The 12,800-nt window shown below is 35.9% G+C and overlaps 1 protein-coding gene across 6 annotated transcripts in view; it reads left to right on the top strand.

Annotated features, from left to right (window-relative positions):
* The window catches only part of DNAJC13 (DnaJ heat shock protein family (Hsp40) member C13), a 151,803-nt gene that overhangs the window by 65,009 nt on the left and 73,994 nt on the right, over positions 1-12,800 (top strand). For 3 of the 6 annotated variants that reach the window (XR_015740156.1, XM_087916707.1, XM_087916708.1), the window contains exons 6-16: positions 1,059-1,259; positions 1,621-1,827; positions 4,111-4,206; positions 4,434-4,525; positions 5,213-5,379; positions 5,485-5,564; positions 5,726-5,895; positions 7,355-7,454; positions 8,077-8,184; positions 11,679-11,834; positions 12,210-12,287. Coding sequence is in view for 5 of the 6 variants with exons in the window: in XM_087916707.1 (XP_087772833.1) it covers positions 1,059-1,259; positions 1,621-1,827; positions 4,111-4,206; positions 4,434-4,525; positions 5,213-5,379; positions 5,485-5,564; positions 5,726-5,895; positions 7,355-7,454; positions 8,077-8,184; positions 11,679-11,834; positions 12,210-12,287 (1,455 nt within the window). In the remaining variant the exon portion in view is untranslated. Of the gene's footprint in view, positions 1-1,058; positions 1,260-1,620; positions 1,828-4,110; positions 4,207-4,433; positions 4,526-5,212; positions 5,380-5,484; positions 5,565-5,725; positions 5,896-7,354; positions 7,455-8,076; positions 8,185-11,678; positions 11,835-12,209; positions 12,288-12,800 lie in introns of those variants that run through there. The other 3 variants (XM_087916709.1, XM_087916710.1, XM_026720400.2) reach the window with 2 other exon arrangements.

Consider the following 12,800-nt stretch of genomic DNA (forward strand, 5'->3'; position numbering starts at 1 on the left):
CGTGCACACTGAGGATAAATTTGTATTCTGGAAATAGCAGAAGAAGAGGGGTCTTCTTCTAAGCAATATTTTTCAAACATGGCATTTTTAAGATGTGTAGAGTTCAACTCTCAGAATTCTCCAGCAGTTAGGAGTTGAAGTCCACACACTTAAATTTGCTAAGTTTGAAAAGCTCACTGAGAGGTATGTCACTTAAAAACAAACTCTTGAAGGAACTATCTCCGAGAAGGATAAGCAAAAAACTGATCTCAACTAGTGACCACAAAAGAAGTAGTGGAGTAGAATGTTCATTTTCTCTACCTTCCTGTCAGCTATTATTCTGCTCTGATAATTGCCATGTGATTGCATTGTTCGGCAAAAAGTGGAAAAAATCCAAATATTGTTGCATCTGAGGAAGTAATTTAGCGTTAGTGTTTTAGATTGCATTTTAGAACTTTTAATCAAAAGATGGATTGTAATTATATTTTGAGTTTTCGGTGCATTGAAGCTAATTTATTTGAAGCATATTATTGTAGAAGTGTGTGAAACATTTTGTATGCAACATTCTATTTTCCCACTTGTCTTCTTTTTCATGTTTTGTTCTTTGTGGAGAAAAAAATATACTAAAATAAATTATAATAATTAAGATTCAGTTCTTTCCTAATTTACGTTCATGTTTGCCACTAAAATCAGTTTAAACTATTCAACTTAGAATAGAAATATCATTAACCTATATTTACATCTGTTTCATTTGTTACATATTTTCTCTACAAAGAACTTGTGTATAAGAAACAATATAAATACACATTATAACATATGATACTTACATATGTAATGTTTCACTGTTCATACACAGTCTCGGGAACTGTTAATCCTATATAATTAGATGATGAATCTTGTGGCCTCATCCTGAAACAAATTTTCTGATTTTGTTTATGGTTTGATCTTTGAAGGAAAATATAACCTATGAAGCTCTAGTATGCTTGTTAGATTTGATCTACCAGAATATGTTTATACTTTTTTCATCTAATATGATTGTTGCATTTCATTTTTTAAAATACTCCTTTTTTTTATCATAGAGATACAACAGTTATAAGCACCACTGGAGTGATTCAAGTAAACCTGTAATTCTAGAAGTGACTCCAGGAGGCTTTGACCAAATTAATCCTACAACAAATACAATCTTGTGTTCTTATGACTATAGATATATTGAAGGATTTGTTGATATGTCTGATTATCCAGGAGGGTTTTGTATAATTTATGGAGGATTTAGTAGACTAGTAAGTATTATAAAAGACCTACTTTACCTGTATTTAATATCTAATATACTTATTTGATAGTTCTTTAAAAATGAGAATTTTTTTGGCATACATTATTATGTCATTATTACCTAAATGAAGTTTTGAACTTAATTACTATAATTGATTATTAATACATTATTACTTTCATACAGTATTTTTATTTTTTGAAAGATAAGACTATTTTAACAGTATCGATAATGGAACAATGAATATTGTTTATTTAGCATCACTTAAACATTTTTTAGTATTACAGACTACATTGTTTTTAAAACTATAAAGTCTTTCAGATTTAACAATCTCCTTAGAATATTTGTATCAAGGAATTTATTGAAATTTGCAGCATTTATTTGCTTCTGAGCAAAGAGAAGACATTATTAAAAGTGCAATTGAACATGCTGGCAATTACATTGGCATCTCCTTGAGAACCCGAAAGGAGACTTTAGAATTTGAACAATATTTGAGTCTTCGTTTTGGGAAATACAGCAGTGATGAATATATTACATCTTTAGCAGAATTTGTGGTCCAAAAGATATCTCCAAGGCATGTGGTAAGTTCTACAATCTGCAATATCTACAAGTACTCTTTTTTATACATGCTTTACTTTGCTATCATTTATTGATCCCTTTCCAACTTCGTAATAATTCAATCTTCGTAGAAGTCTATAACTTTTATAAAATTACAGACAATTCTCAAAATAAGACCATAGTGAAGCCTGCCGGTTATGGTTACATGTTGTGACTGCCATTAAGCAAGAATTACCTTGCTTAATGAACGTCATCTCCTGCTCTTCCTATTGAATAAATGTGTTGTTAAGTGGAGCACAGGGTGTTTCTATCTGTACTGGAGCTTCAAGGCCACCCCTGTCTTTGAGATATAGATATTCCGCTTACTTCCCCAGCTGATCCTTCAGGGTTTTCCCTGCCATCAACTCTTTGGAGGATTTTCCCTTCCACACTAGGTCTCCATAGGCTCCCCCCCACATTGGGTACCTGCAAGCTTTTTCTCCCTCTTTTAAAATTCTCACAGTCCTTCAACCTGATTCCCACTGCCCCAGGACCCAGACCCACTTCACATCTTTTCAAGAACTCCGAGACCTTCCAGAGTATTGGAATGAGTTGCTTTATTACGTGGCCATGTGGTGCAATTCTGAAAGTGGCAGCAGTGTTTACAGCTACCAGAAATCAATCTGGTGAGTGTAAATATGGTGGCTACTTCCAGAATTGCACCATATCGCTGAGCAACAAAGCTTTGTGCCTAGTTTTCTCTGCATTGAAAAATGTATACTTAACAAACTTTTTTGCTGGTTTACAAATTTTCTTGTACTTATTAAAATCTGTCATTCTTTGAACAATTTTAAAATAAGAAACAAAAATGTCAAATGTAACTTATAAACATATAAAATAGTAGGTCTCATTTAGTATACAGTTTTACGGTAAATGTTGTTTCATGAGGAAAAAGGTATATAAATGCTGGCAGAAAGATATAATTTCACAGAGGTGAAATGTAACAACTATCAAAATGTTGAATCAGCATTGAAATGAAAAAACTTTTAAGTCAAAATAACAGATATCTGCTTTGTTTGCTACTTTTTTACTACTTTAATTGAACAACTGTTTTAGAACAAATTTTAAAGGTTGATATGTACCAAAAGTCTTCACTGTGCAGTTTACTTGTAGATATACTGTACATTTGAACTAGACCCATTAACAGTACCAACTTTGTCTTGTTTTGGGGTTGATCAAGAGATTCAAAGAAACTTATTTTACAAATATTAGCTGTATTTGAGTCAAAGTCAGTTTGCTATTTTCTCAAATGAACAGTTTCCAGATACATGTGAAAAATCAATCCCCACAGCAGGTTTGTATTATAATTAAAATATGTCAGGAATCTTAAGGAATCTGCATTTCATTTGCAAACATTTATATAGTTCATGGACCTCAATATATGTTAACATTAAACATCTTAATACACGCAGTCCTAGGGTTAGGGTAAAGGTTAGGGTTAGGGTCACAGTTAGACTCAGACTTCCATTATTAAGTGATACAATTATTAAGTGTGTTGTGCCTAATTTTATGGCTCTTTTTTATCAAGCTTTTTAAGCAAATCACCAAGATTGTTAACAAATCCAGCCTTTCCTATTTATTTTGCTTATCAGCAGATCCATGAGAAAGTTGCAAATGATGATTATATGACTATTGGATACTGCAACTGAGATACTTGGCAACTGGCATGTTATTCAGTGGTGGGATTCAATTTTTTTTACCACCAGTTCTGTGGGCGTGGCTTGGTGGGCGTGGCAGGGGAAGGATACTGTTAAATCTCCATTCCCTCCCCACTCCTGTGGGAAAGTTACTGTAAAATCCCCATTCCCTCCCCACCCCACTAACCTGCTTTCCAGCTCCCCTTTTCCTTTGCAGGGCAACAAAAGAAGATCCAGCTGATCAGCTGGAACTTGAGAGGCAGAGAATAGATGGCAGAGCCAGTCAGAGGTGGTATTACCTGGTTCTCCGAACTACTCAAAATTTCCACTACCGGTTCTCCAGAACAGATCAGAACCTGCTGAATACCACCTCTGATGTTATTTATGATTTGTAAATAATATACCAATTGCTAAACATCTGAATTTTGATCTTGTGATCATGGGGATGCTGCTATATTCATAAATAAAGGACCAGTTATAAGCCTTTTTTTCAACACCATCATAACTTAAAATGGTTATAAGGCGAAGACTGCCTGCATAAGGAGAGCTTAGCATTTAGTTTATTCCATTTAATCTGGTTTGTAATTCCTATTTAATTGCATTGTTAAGTAAAATATGTCTTTTTTCAAGGAACCCGTGAAACGGATATTAGCTCTTACAGAAACATGCCTGGTGGAACGTGACCCAGCTACATACAATATTGCAACACTAAAACCTTTAGGAGAGGTAAGAATTAATAGAAGTTTAATAGATCGCAGAAGCATAACCTGACAATCAGCTCCACTTCAAGATTCAATCATTTAGAAACTCTTAATACACATAATTTGTGAGTTCATAAATTACATTAAAATTTAGAAAAGATTATGAAATATTGGCATTTGTAATGTGGTATTTATGTATAGAATAATAGATTTAGTATGACAAGTTCTATTTGATGAACTCTTTCTTTAAAGGTATTTGCGCTAGTATGCGATTCTGAAAATCCACAGCTTTTTACCATAGAATTTATCAAGGGACAAATCCGAAAATACTCTTCAACAGAGAGGTATTTTAAAATATTATTGAATTATCAATTACTTTGTTGGTATGTCAGCTTAGGAGTATTCTTATATACACCATATATTACTTATTTTATTTTTCAAAATTAAATAGTTATTCATAATTTTTTAGATATAGCTTATGTTTTTATATTGATAAGAAAAGACACTAGTTTTTAAATTCTCTTAGCAGTCCTGAAAAAAAGAGACAATTAAAATTGCAATCTAGAAAATAAGCTTTACTACAGGTTAATAACTGAAAGTGTATCTAAAATAAAATAAACCTTCCAGTATTCAAGGACAACAAATCAATCCTATTCATTTTGGAAGCTAACTTACCCAAGGCATGTCTTTTCAAATAAATGCAGACATTGAGGAAATAGAATATGGTCCATTATCAACTGCTTTACCTCAGTAATACATTTAATCGTTCATTTGTCTCCTGTTATGTCTTGAACTGTTTATCAATTCCTCACATGTAAATTTTGGAAAAATGTGTTCTTTATTCCATCTTCCTGACAGACATGAGACAGAAAGATGATGTGGTTTCAGATGTAGCCAAATTGATACTGTATATTACGGAACATGTTATGTTTGCAAATGTTGCCTTGTCATATTTTATACAATTCAGTAGAAAAGCATCATGCCTTTGCTGTTCATGACGATATTAGCTAAAAATTGAAAAATTTCCCTAGGGATTCACTTTTAGCCAGTTTGTTGGATGGAGTAAGAGCATCTGGTAATAGGGATGTTTGTGTGAAAATGACACCAACAGAAAAAGGGCAGCGATGGGGCCTTTTGAGTATGCCAGTAGACGAGGAAGTTGAAAGCCTTCATCTAAGATTTTTGGCAGCACCACCAAGTAAGTGTTCTCTTTGGGATTTATATTGCTTTATACTTTGATTTGTGGTCTTCCTGCAGATCCAGAAAACTTTTTAATTTTTGGTTCTGACTTGTTCTGCTGCAGATGGCAATTTTGCAGATGCTGTCTTTAGGTTTAATTCCAACATTTCATACAGTGGAGTTCTGCATGCAGTGACACAAGATGTAAGTTGAAAATGCATCAATATTTTTTTTCATTATTCTTTTTGTTGTTGGTGAAACACCTTTCTTTCTTTCTTTCTTTCTTTCTTTCTTTCTTTCTTTCTTTCTTTCTTTCTTTCTTTCTTTCTTTCTTTCATTCTTTCTTTCTTTCTTTCTTCCTTTAGGGTCTCTTTTCCGAAAACAAAGAAAAATTAATAAATAATGCTATAACAGCATTACTCTCCCAAGAAGGTGACATTACAGCATCTATTGCAGAACTTGAAAGCCAGTTCCAAGCTGTTAGAAGATTAGTTGCCTCCAAAGCTGGATTTCTTGCTTTCACACAACTTCCAAAGTAAGTATTTGAATCTCAATATATATTCCACAATGTCTTTCACAATAATTTGTGATACTTTTTACTTTTGTTCTGTTACTGATCTCAATGACATGTACTTTCAATGTTACATCTATAGCTTGCATTGGAGTAAAAGTAGAGAGAGCTGTTTTTTTAATCCCAGATACAAAGGTTTGTTAAAAAGCAGCAGTCAATAGTTGAATTATAACATCTATCCCATTGTGGTTCTATGGTTCCATATGATGATGATCTTATTATGATTTTATCTTAATTTATTATATTACCTCCTATGTTGTATAGTCCACATATCTTTTATACACAGATCCACGCACAGGACCACACTCACACATACATTTGCTTACACTTTTTTTAAACTACATTTATATATGAGTGATTGTTTGATGTTTGTAGATGCCATACAACGATGGTACCCAATCTTTTGGTCTGCCGACTGGTATTGGTCGATGGTCTGTTGGAAACTGAGCCTCACAAGCAGCAGGCAAATGCAAAGCTCCATTTGCACAAACAGCAAACCATCTCCATTTTGCGTACAAAATCATCCCCCTCCTCCGCAGCCACTGCCAGTCATGGAGCCAGAAAGATTGGGGACTGCTGCCATATGCTAAATAAATAAACAAGTAGAGTTGATTCTGGTCTTTAAATTATCTCTAACATTTTGTTGAAAGTATTATATAGTCCTGTTGGATTGGTCCCCTTAACTATAGTAGATAATTTTGATTCCATCTGTAAAAAAACCCATCTACTTCTAGGAAAGAATTTTTGGTGGCTTTTTCTGGGACTCTTTGCCATTATGCTTAGAGAAAGCCAACTCAATTTTAAAACAGGAATTCTAAATGTACAAGGCAAAAGTTGGATTATCCTGCTTGTCCATGTGATATGTTTATTGGCAGCCAGTTTTTACAACACAAATAGAGCAGTTATCTGGACAAGATCTCTGTTTTGATCAATTTATATTGTATTGTTTTAACAATGTCTCCACAGCATTATTGGAAATAAATACAGAAAACCCTGTTACTAACGATAGTATCCTTGTGATGTAAATGGAAAATAAATTACAACTCACATTCTGTTGTTCTATAGTAACATTTTTTTACAACTGATTTCTCCTCTTCTGTCTAAATTCCCAGAACATTTTGATTTATTCTACTAAAATTCCCTATTCAAAAATTCTGTGCCCTTAAATGTTGGCAACTTTTGTTATACTGCCTATAAACTCCAGCTTAGTATGAACTAATTGCTAATGGATATACAGTGTTTTTCTATGGCAATGTTCTTTTCCTTTTGAGCTATCATCTATCTACCTTCAGTTTAATGTTATGTTGTTAGATCTATTCACATAAGCTGAACTGAACATTTCAAATTAATTGAATTGTTTAATTTTGAGTTTTAATACTGATCGGAATAATATATGTAATACTTTGTGTTATTGTTTTGAAAGATTTCGAGAGCGTCTGGGTGTAAAGGTAGTAAAGGCTCTTAAAAGGAACAATGATGAAGTTACCCATGCTTCCATTGATATGCTTTGTGCCCTGATGTGTGTAAGTATTTATGTTTAGTAGAATATTTGTGATCTAATTTAGAGGCAGTGATTCTTAAAATGAAGGGATTTACAAAATGTTGAACTGCACTGGATTCAATTGTGTTGTTTCATCTGGACAATCAATCCAATACATGATTTAAATAGCTTTCACCAATTTAATTTCCTGCATATGTAATTCATATTAAAATTAACAGATTTTCAAGTCAGTATGGATGGAATTTGGAGAGACTAGTTAGATCATCCTGATGTAATCTACAAAAGAGGGCAATTTTAAGAAAAAAGTATTTGCTTTTTTTCAGTTTAGCCAAGAGGGTTGCAACTTTACTTTGTCTTTATGGACACAGCTAGGAAGAAAAAAACTAAAGGAATTAGGGTTAAATTTCAGGAAGTTGCAGTTGTTTTTAAACTTGTGAGCTCACTGACATCATGTGCTAGTTGTAATGGAAAGATTTTGAATTAAAATTGCTATATAAGATGAATTGATGCCTGTATTATATCATTTCAATATTATATTTGTTTTATAAAATTGTCAGAGATTTAATATATTTCCATTTTTATCATTTTTACCTTATAATTCACACAATTGTAGCTTTATATTAATGACATATTTTTATCCATAGCCTATGCATGATGACTATGACTTGAGGCAAGAACAGTTAAACAAGGCATCACTTCTTTCTTCAAAAAAATTCTTGGAAAACTTGTTGGAGAAATTTAATTCCCATGTGGTCAGTGTTTTATATGACTCAAATATTTAAAAATTATGTGTTTAAGAGATGCAGTGAAAGGTCCTCTTGATTTGATAGCTCAGAAATTTGATTTTTTGTTGTTGTTTACTGAATCATAATTTTTAGAAGGTGCAAGATGCTGCACATTAATTTTATGGCTCTATTGTGTTACAATTATGTCTGCAATTATATTTGAAAAATCAGGTTATAAGTAAATTATGTGGTGCCCATAAGCATCAGCAAATTTATAAAACTTCTTTGGGTAGCTCTTTGTGCTGTATGACTTTATATTTTGAATCTATTGTGTTTTTCCAAAAATAAGATCCACCCTGAAAATAAGCCGAGGGGGGTGGACATGGCCACCATGAGAGGCGGTGAGCATGTGGAGGGGAGCTGCAGTTTACTGGCCCCCTCAAATTGCAAATACCACTAATTCCGATCATTGAAGCATATGTCTCCTTTGCAGAAGGGGGAGGGGGAAAAAACCTGTTTCGATCACCATGTTACAGCTTAGCGTGGGGGGACAAGAGAGAAAACCTCTTGATTCCTGTTCATGTCTTATTACTTTTCGCTAAGTGTAACTGTGTCTATTTGTGTATTTGTGTGTGTGTGTAGCGGAGCTCTTCCCAAGTCTTCTTGCTGTCTTGAAAATGCACATTGATCGCCATATCTTTCACTGGCTGGGTTGTGTGTGTATTTGCTGACAACCTTCAAATTGCACTCTTCTCCCTCGGGAAGAGCTCTGCTCCGCTTCCGCACCTCACAAACACACATGCATGTTTAAACTTAGTGAAAAGTTAAAAACATGCACAGAAATCAAGAGGCTTTCTCTCTCTCTTCTTCCACCCCCAGCACTCTTACGCTGGTTGCCATGAAAAGGAAATTGATTCCCCTGTAGGCCCTCACAACTAGTAATAAGCTTTCTGTGCAAAAGAGAATGAAGATCCTCAGAATCATGCCATGTGCCACAAATGCAGCTTCTGAGGAATTGAAATGTACTGCTTCTGCCGTTCTGCAAGTTGGGAGGGTCAGCTTGCCTGGCGCACAAGCTTGGTTGGAGGGAGCGCTGCCTATGCCCCTCAAGCGCAGCCACCTTAAGATGGAGAGCACCATGCTCTGAAAGTAAAGCACGATCTCCTTTCCAGCGGAGCCAAACAGTCAAAAGAGGGCCCGGGGGGAGGGATCTGCAAGCAGGGGGAGCGAGAGCAAAGGTGAGGAGATGCGTGCTCATCTGGTGAAAGGTGGGAAAGTTTTGCAGAAACTGCGTGCGACTCTGCCTTCTGCCTTCCTGGGCAGGCTCTACAGCTGAGGGGGGATGGAGCAAAGCACATGCATGCAACTAGCGGCATGATTTTTGCCCGTCTATTTCTGTGCACGGTGCTTCTGCTTGTTGGGCTGCTTCCCAAAGCCAGAAGCTCCATGGCCAGCCACTTTGTTTTTCCCTCTTTTTATTACTCATGGGAGACTCGCAGGAGGCTTGCATGGTTGTACTGGCAGAAGGTGGAGGCAGAGTATGGTGGAGGCAGAGGCGATCCCTATGCACCACCCATTCCATTCCACTGTCTCTCTGTTTGCCTGGGTCTGCACCAAACAAACACCAATAGAGGGCGTTTGGAGGGGGGTATTTTTCTGCAGATTGACCTTTCCTCCATCCCAGCACAAACACACATCCGAAGCTTCAGCCTTGCAATTCTTGACTCTGTATGTCAGCCAGATTTCCATCCTGGGTTTTCCCTTTGATGCTTGCTTGCTATCAGCTGCCATAGTAATGGGGGGGGGGCATAGCATTGGGGTTTGGTAAGTATGCTGATGTGAGAAATGCCCATGTGAACTAAAAGGGAGGTTTGCTCTCAAGAATTACTGAGCTGCTGAATGGAGTTGTTTACACCCAGTCAAGGCCACCATTCTAGAACTCCAGATGGATGAAAACACCTGAAAATATGCCCCATGTGACACTTTGTGGGTCATGGATTGGACATTCAGCCTGGGTCCCTGGGTGGAGGGATTTGGGAAAACTTTCAATATGTAATTTTCACTCCTTTTGGCTCAGATTTTGCTTTGCTTTTGCTGCTATCATTTCAAACTCGGTAAAAGTGCCTTTTCTCTGTCTCAATGGAGTTGGGGGTTTTCTCTCTTGGGTTTTGAATGGAGGCAGGCCTGACAATGTGTCTGTGCTGGGTTCAGGATGATTAGCAGGACCACCACCACCACCCCCATTTTCCTGTGCTGAGAGCAGTGCAGCCAGGAGGGCGATGAGCCCCATGAGGCCATCAGCAGCAGGTCCACCAGCTGCATAAGAGGTGGTGGGAGAGCTGATTCCAACATGCCATGCGGTCTTCTGCCTCATCATAGCAGCAGCTTGACCAAGACCTGAGCTCCAAGCCAGGCAGAGCGCAAACTGGTCGCTGCCTGCTCCAGCACCACAAGGTGAGCTGTGGAAGAAAGGGGCCCTCAGTTGTGTGGTTGCTTGGTGTTATAGGCAGAGCTGGCAAAAGTGCACCATAAACATCTCCAGGCATCCAGAGAGACAGAATGAGAGGCACCTCCTGACCCTCACTGACTCAGCTGATCTATGGGCTTCAATTAAGGGGCTGAGCAGCCATGAGGGAACCACGCTTTTCACCTCCTTCACCTCAAAAAAAAGACCTCCCTGAAAATTAGCCTGAGTGCTTATTTTGAAGCCTAAAAGAAAGTAAGACCTGGTCTTATTTGGAAGAAAACACGGTAAATTAAAACATAAGGTAGCATATAACAAATAAAAAACAGTTAGGATAAATCGTTTTTCTGATATTCCTACAAGAATTCAACTTTTTGGAAGTATTTACTTAATTTTATTGAATAACTGTATAAATAATCATAAACTGTTTTGGAGTGAGCCAGATTGAAGTGTCTCATAATAAATAATGTGTGACCCCAAGATTGGTTCCCACCTCATCAATTCTGAAAGATATCACATATACTTCAGCTAAAAAGGTGTTTTCTACTTAATATCTATTAATATGGCCATTATGTGACAAGATAAACATTCCTATTGTTATTTTCTGAGCATACCAACAGTGTATGTTTATCATTAGAAATCTGCCTATATGAAAAGCTTACTTCTCTGTTTTAAAAATTCTGAGGTGTAATTGAAACCAAATATCTAGTGAGATATCACCTAGTACTGTAGTTGTGAAATAGAAGTAGTGTATAGTTGTTGAAAGCAAACAAGTGACTGCAATCACTGCAGATTATTTTGTGAGTATTTTGTGAATCATAATATCTTATGGGCTGAATGTTAACCCTTTTTGAAGATAAATTATGTTCAGCAAGGACAATGAGTTGTGCATACAAATTGAACTTTCCAGAATCAGAAGTGATAGATAGGTTTTATTCTGTTCCTTTGGAGTTAAAGTGATAAAGCTCATTTTCCTTTGAATTAAAAAGAATAGTTCATGTGTATTTGATTTTTTTTCTGTGAAATCTTTTTAAATGAATATATTTTTCATTTCTAGGAATATGGAACAGGTGCCCTAGTTATTAGTTCACTTCTGGACTTCCTTACTTTTGCACTTTGTGCTCCTTATAGTGAAACAACAGAAGGGCAGCAGTTTGATATGTTATTAGAGATGGTTGCATCTAATGGAAGAACCCTCTTCAAGCTCTTTCAGGTTAATATGGTGTTAAGAAACATTTCAAAAATTATTTACTTTTGTTCCCATTGTTAATTGTTCGCTGACCAGAATCACCTGGTGAAATGGACAACCTTATAAATTAAATAATAAATGCTCCAGAATGAATATTATAAAGAGGAAAATTGTATTGTAAATGGAATGTATAACTTGCATACATTTGCATTAGATTTTTCAAGAACATTCTAAATTAAATAGAAGCTGATTTGCTATAGAATATGAAGGCTCTCAATTGCAATCCTATAAAAATGTTTATCACTTAATGAGAGTCAATCACACCCCCACACCCCGGTTTTAGACTTACCAATTCACTATGTTTCTGCTATATTGCTTTCTTATGCGTTATTTTCACAGCACCCTTCCATGGCCATTGTGAAAGGAGCTGGACTGGTTATGAAGGCAATAATAGAAGTAAGGCTTATTTTAAATAAGGTACATTTGAGCAGTAAACAATTCATATAAAATAAACATATGAAGAAATATGGTGATTAATTTTTCATTTAACTTAATTTACTTTTCATTCATCTAAAAGCAGTTGTTTAGAATGAACTGTGTTAGTGAAAATATTTGACTCTTCAGCACAATTTTTGTTCTAAAGTTATTCTGCCTTACAAGTAAGGTACAGCTAGTTCTCGACTTATGATTATAATTGAATCCACATTTATAGTTGTAAGTCAATATGGTCATTAATCAGGTTGTGTGACCACACCCAATTTTACAACCTTTTTTGTGGCAATTCTAAAGTGACTACATCAGTCATAAAACAATACAATAATTAAGTGAGTGAATCCATTGTTTGCTATGCATCATTTTTGTCAGATACTGAAGAAAATGATGCAACTGCAGAACACTGCAAATGGGCTTAAGTGCAGGTCAGTTGCTTACCCCCAAAAATGGAGTAATACGAAGACTGAGGGGGTGCAGCCATCAGAATTTCAAATCTGG

Source organism: Pseudonaja textilis, chromosome Z (genome assembly GCF_049901715.1).
Source record: "Pseudonaja textilis isolate UNSWEBS1 chromosome Z, rPseTex1.2, whole genome shotgun sequence".
NCBI lineage: Eukaryota > Metazoa > Chordata > Lepidosauria > Squamata > Elapidae > Pseudonaja > Pseudonaja textilis.